This window comes from Alligator sinensis, unplaced genomic scaffold, assembly GCF_000455745.1.
Source record: "Alligator sinensis unplaced genomic scaffold, ASM45574v1 scaffold607_1, whole genome shotgun sequence".
Taxonomy (NCBI): domain Eukaryota; kingdom Metazoa; phylum Chordata; order Crocodylia; family Alligatoridae; genus Alligator; species Alligator sinensis.
Window position 1 is genome coordinate 1,260,837 of NW_005841935.1, and position 6,510 is coordinate 1,267,346.

At 47.7% G+C, this 6,510-nt stretch overlaps 1 protein-coding gene across 1 annotated transcript in view; it reads right to left on the minus strand.

The window, feature by feature from the left end:
- Positions 1-6,510, minus strand: part of TDRD7 (tudor domain containing 7) — a 99,920-nt gene that overhangs the window by 83,503 nt on the left and 9,907 nt on the right. The window contains 1 exon segment of the mRNA XM_014518017.2: positions 6,473-6,510. This exon segment is cut by the window's right edge and continues 10 nt beyond it. Within this exon segment, the coding sequence (XP_014373503.1) occupies positions 6,473-6,510 (38 nt within the window).

A 6,510-nucleotide genomic window follows, 5' to 3' on the forward strand; every position in this document is an offset into this window, starting at 1 on the left:
GTGAGGCTGAAATGGGGGGGGGGGTGGCGGCTCAGATCTAGACCTCCAAGGTGAGAGGGAGTAGGGCTGGGGTGCAGGCAGTTTGTTCAGGGGGCACCAGGGGTGGCTCCAGTCACTGCATGCACCCCAGGGGAGGCATGGGGGGGCACGTGCCCCCCTGGATTTGTGTGCAGGGCGAGGACAGGCTGCTTGCTGAGAGCTGGGGACAGGGGCTGTGCCGGCCTCTTCCCGGTGGGGGGCTGGGCCAGGGCTGCACTCAGGGAGGGCAGGGGCAGCTGCAGGGTGGGCTATGGTCACCCCCAAAGTTCACTGTATTCTTCCCATGACACCCGCCCAACCTGAGCACAGCCCCAGCCTGCCCCCCCCGAAAAGAGGCCTGCACAGCCCCTGACCCTAGCCCATAGAGGGCAGCCTGCCCTTGCCCCATGCACAAATTCAGGGGGCACATGCCCCCAGTGCCTCCCCTAGGAGTGTGCACAGCAGTAAGAGCCATCCCCCCTCCCCACCCAAGACTGTCCCACACCCTGCCCAAGCTAGGCAGTGCCTGCCCCAGCCCCATTCCGTCACTCACTGTGGGGACCTCAACCTGCCCCCCCTCCCCCCAATACCCCTTCCAGCCCACAGACTTAGCGGCCAGATGCTGCTCCCCAAGCTGCCCGGGATGCATATTGGCAAATCAGATCGGTATCGGCTGACATGGCTGGTTAATAAATCAGCCATCGGTATCGGCAAAAAAAAAAAAAATCTTTAATTGGTGCACCCCTAGTTGTTACCTAGAAGAAAGCACAACCACCCAACCAACTGAGACTACCACCATGTGCAGGCAGCAGTTTAGACATTATAAACAAGCAAAGGCTATTCCTTTAGTAAGTATGCTTCAAAGCTGAGCTCACCTTCCACCTCCTCCGCACCCCAAAATATCCTTAAGTTTAACAACCCAGTACAAACATTTAAGAACTTCATCTGCTGGAAGCAGATATTTCCCACGAAGAAACCTGGTAAAAGGAGAGTGGCTGGAGCCTCCCTCCTTTTCTTTTCACCAACCTACTTTATATCCTTATTGATGCAAGGACTATAGCCAAATCTATATTCCAGTTCTTACCCAATCCAGGTAGCTCACATTAGACTGCTAACCACAAAGCAGCAGCACCTTTAATCCCTTTAGCCGGTAGGACTGAAATGGAGAAACTCTGTTCCACTAAGTCCCTACACAAGTCCTGACTATATGCTATTCAGATGTAAAGTTGGCTGGCCAAGCATCACAATCCTCACCACAGAACTTCCTGAGCCACTTCTGACATTTGCCTTCCAGAACCCACAGTCCAGGATCTGTTCACCTTTATCCAAATCGGTCACTTGCAGGGCTTTACTACATTTGGACCCAAAAGCTCCTTGCCCACCTGAATCTGTCCACACATGAAGCAGACATTCATTGTAGCCATGTTTCTTCCCTTCAAAACCTAAAGATAGTAAGTCGGGGTGCTCAAGCCTGGCCTAGATCTGGCCTACAGAGCCATTCCACCTAGCCCACATGGGTCAAAAAATTTGGCAGTGGGGAAGCAGTGGCATTAATTGCTGCTCCCCTGCTGCCAAGTTTCCAGACTCATGAGCCACAGACATATGCAGACTTTGAAGTGCTCCAAAAATAACACTGAAAGAAACAGGTATTGTTTTGAAGCACTTCAGCTTACACATATGCTCTACAGAATGTGACAGGACTACCCAAGGGTCCCCTAGCATCCCATGGTGCTCTCACAAATCTCCTTGCCAGAACTGTAAAGCTAGAGGCCCCAGAACCGGGGGTCTAGCCCTTGTACTCAATCCCTGTACACATCCTGGCAGGAAGGCACGAGGGAGTAAATTCCAGTTAATTCACCACTCTTCGAGGAATACAAATACTGATGAATTATTCAGTAGCCACCAGTAGTTGATAAGGAGATAGGAGGGAGACACAATAGAGGCTAATTACAACAGACGGCAATTATGCCAAAGGTGAATTAATCAGTTTACTGTACTGAAATCATAGCAGGGAGCCATTGTGTTCATAAAGATATTTCAGGAGTTGAGAGTTATGCTAACATCCAAAAGAGAAGAGTCAAGGGCAACATGAGAGGAATCATAATTTTTAGAGTTTGACCCCGATGTAGAATACAGGAGCTTTCAGCTACCTTCAACTGTGTAATTTCACCACACAGGAACAAGCCTACAACGTTTAGGGTGCAGCAACAGTACAAAAACAACATGGGATACCTCCCCATCGTAGAATAGAAGGACTGGAAGGAACTTGTAAGGTCATCGAGTCTGTTCCCCTGCCATGGGTAGGGCGTTATTGGGCTCAAGCAAGCTCAATGAGGTGCTTGTCCAGCCTCCTCTTGAACACCTTCAGGTATGGCGAATGCACCACCTCTACTTGGAGTGTGTTCCAGATTCTAGTTACACTTACAGAAAAGAAGCTTTTTCGTTATGTCTAGCATGAATTTTTCCTCAATTAGCTTGTGCCCATTGGTCCTTGTTCTCCCAAGGGATGCCTTTCTGAAGAGTTGCTCAGTTACCCCAACTGGAAACAAGGACTTAACAACTTGAAAAGATGAATATTTGTACACATTTACACTAAAGCTGTTACACCAGTGCAGCTAACTGATATACGTGTCCTGGGATGAACATTCAGACTTTCTAAACATAGCAACCAACAACCAGAACAAAGAAGGCCCTAGTAAATTCCAGACAAAGGGTTTTGGTTTTTATTTTATTTTATTGGTCTCCAAGGGCATTTATACACTTGTGATGGGGGGGGGGGGCTTTAACTCGGGTGGTTCCAATTCAGGGCCCCGGGATCCTCACCAGCAGGGAAGTGAAAGCCGCAGTTTTAAAACTCGGAGCCCATTTTTGGTGCCAAGTTTAAAACTATAGCTTTCACATTTGCTTCCCTGGCAGCTGGAAACAGGACTCCTCCACCAATGGGGCTGGTGGGTGGGCAGGGCTGGGGTCTTGCCTGAAGAACCCTGCTGTGCCTGCGGGCTGGGTGGCGCCACACCTGGGGAGGAGGGGACCAAGCCAGGCTGGGAGAGCTCTGCCTTACCCGGAAGGGGGTCAGGGCCAGGCTGGCTGAGCCAGAAGTGCTGCAGCACTAGAGCTCCCCAAAAGTAATGCTAGCACCACTGCAGCTGAGCTATCCCCCCCCCAAGAGCTGCTGCCTGTCCACACAGACACGGCGCAACACTCCCCGCTGTGTCCAGCCCTCTGCATCTGCGGAGCTGCTCAGGACAGCCAAGCAGCAGCTCCCTGTGAGTGTATGGGGGGGGGGGGAGTGAGATTGAGCCATGGGCGGCTGGCTGATGAGACTGAGAGACTTTTTTTATTAGACCAACTAAATAGTTAGAAACATTTTTCTTAGCAAGCTTTAAAAACCCTTTGTCATGCTGAGGAACCGTCTGCAGTTGGTGTGTACTATTCATTCCATCCAGGAAGAGCAAATAAGCCAGAGGCTGATCTGCATGCAAAAAAGCCAGTTAGTAAAGATACAAACTGAGGAGTCAGTGGGTGAGACATAGGCTGTGGGGGAGAAAGAGGAATGAATGTAGCAGGTAAAAGCAGAGAGGTACTTGGGGAGTCAGATGTCAAGCAAGTTATAATGCGTCATAAATTCAATGTTTATGTTTAGTCCAGGGGTATACTTGGTTGCCATGTTGATCTGAGACAAGAAGAAATACAAAAATCTAGAACTCTTGGTTGCAAAATGATACATTTTATTAGACCAACTGGGAAATCACAAAAAAAGCTGGACCCAGAGGGACAGCTTTCCATTTCCAGCTCCCTCTGTGCAAAAATGAAGTTTAATTCCTACCTATGGGGACTTTTTAACATCAATACTTTTTACAGAGCCTGATGAAGGGCCTTTGAGCCTGAAATCTTGCAGAAAAGGACAATTTTCTTGTGATTTCCCAGTTGGTCTAATAAGGAGGTACCACTTTGGACCCAAGAGTTCCGGATTTTTGTATTTCTTCTATGTTTAATCCATGATTTTTTTTTATCCAGGAGGTGATGAAGTGAAGTTCATAGGCTCGTCTGTGAAAAGTGTTTTGTAAATTCCCTTTGAGGATTAATACTGAGAAATTGGACAGAGTGGTTTTCTTGTGAGTGATGTGCCCGCACACATAGTTGGGTATTTTTGTCTTTGATAGATTTCCAGTGTGTGTTCATTATGGTGAGCAGTTGTTTGGTCTCTCCTGCATATTTTCCATCAGGGCATTTGGTGCATTGGATGAGACATATTACATTCCTGGAGGTTCAGGTGTAAGATCCAGGAATGGTGATGGTTCTGTTGTGGCATGTAGTAATTGTGGGGGTACTGCAGATATGTTGGCAGGTTTTGCATTTCTTTTCATGGCATGGTCTGGATCCATTTGGTGCATTTTGGGCCATAGGAAGTTTGCCATTTTGCGTTTTGGGCCATAGGAAGGTGATGAGGTTAGCTAGGTTTAGTGCTTGTTTGAAGGCTAGGATGGGTGGTTCTGGGAAGATCTCTTTAAGAATTGGGTCTCCTTCTAGTATGGGTTGCAACTGTTTGGGGATTTTCCATATAGGTTCAAGGGAGGCGTAATATGTCATAACCAGTGGTGTGCAATTCGTGGGGGTTTTCCTTCTGCACTGCAGCAATTCTTCAGGTGGTATCCAGTTGGCTCTTTCAAATGTGCATCTCTCTCTCTCTGGAGGAGTGTCCTTGTTGTGCGAAAGCCTTTTTAAGATCCGTGAGGTGGCAATTCCAGGAGTTCTCCTCGGTGCAAATTCAGTGGGATCTGAGGGCTTGGCTGTATATCACAGGTTTCTTGGTGTGTTTGGGGTGATTGCTGGTTCTGTGCAGATATGTATGTTGGTCTGCAGGTTACTTGCATAATGTGCTCTGTATTTTACCACGCTGGATGCTGATCATTGTGTCAAAAAAAGGAGATGTTGGTGCTGGAGTACTCAAGAGATAGTTGGATGGAGGAGTGATGACTGCTGAATTTCTGATGGAACTCAGAGATTGCAGGTTTTCAGTCCACATGATGAAGATGTCATCAATATATCTTAAGTACAGCAAGGCTTTGATGGTGCAGCCTTTAATGAATTCTTCTTCCAGGTGGCTCATAAAAAGGTTAGCATAGTGTGGGGGCATTTTGGTGCCCATAGCTGTGCCCATGGCCTGGAAGAAATGTTGGTTATTAAAAGTGAAATTGTTGTGTGAGGATGAGGTCAGTATAAGGTGAGTAATATCTTTGAGTCTGTACTCGGAGTTGTCATCTTGCTCTTTTAGGTATGTAAGGCAGGCTTGGATGCCATCCTGGCGTGGGACATTGGTATATAAGTTGGTAACATCCATGGTGGCTAGGAGGGCATTGCTGGGAAGGTGGTCTATGTTTTTAAGTTTTCATAGAAAGTCTGTAGTGTCCTGAACAAAACTCACTCTTTGGGTAACAAGTGGTTTAACGGTTGATTCCACAAAACCCACTGACTCGTTAATTTACATTTTCACTGACTGGCTTGCATGCAGACCAGCCTCTGGCTTCTTTACTATTCGTTCCATCCAGGAAGAGCACATATCAATTGCAGATGCTTCCTCAGCCTGAACAAGGGTTTTTAAATCCAAAAGCTTACTAGAAAAATGTTTCCAACTATTTAGTTGGTCTAATAAAAGATATCAGATTTACCCAAAGAACCTTGTCTGCCATGTGTGTACATTTGGCCGTAGCGGGGCTGGGGAGCAGGTAGAACAAGTGGGCATGTTCCCCCCAGCCTAGCAGGGTCCACCCAACCTCCCCTGCCAGCACTAGGAGGGGGAGGGGGAGGGGCTCCTCCCCTTCCCCCTAAAGCCCAGCTCCCATAGGGGGAGGAGGCCTCCAATTTTGTGCTTGCCCGGGGCACCAGTACACCTTAAGCCACCTCTGCGCACGCCGTCACCGCCACCCCCACCTGCCGCCAATGCCTTCTTTGTGTCAGGGGCCCCCAAAGGTATGCCTTTCAGGAGGCCCCAAAAAACTGTGCGCCAGCCCTGGCGTTTCATGTATCAGTGTCCCTGCGCTGAAAAATGGTGGCTTTAGTTAAAGCACCCATCAGCATTTTTCAGCATGGGGACGCTGATACACAAGACACTGGAGTCTGCTGGAACACAATAATTACCACACTCTAGCAAACTTGATTAATTGGGTCTGCTCCGACATGCTGTAATTATGGTGTACTGGAGCAGCCTCGCTGCACATACACGGGCACCCTAAAAGCACACATCACTTTTTCATTATTAATAATCAAATTGGCCTGGCTAAGAGCAACACTGACACTAGAACACTTAATCCCCTAAAATCATACATATAGACAAGGCAGAGACCCACAAATTTCACTATGAATTTGAAACACAACTTGAAGGAAACTCCCCCTTTTATGGTCTGTTAGTTTCAAACCACTACTAAATCAACCTTTATTCAGTGATTTTCCTTACCTCACCCATTTTATTAACTTCTATCCTGACAACTCCTG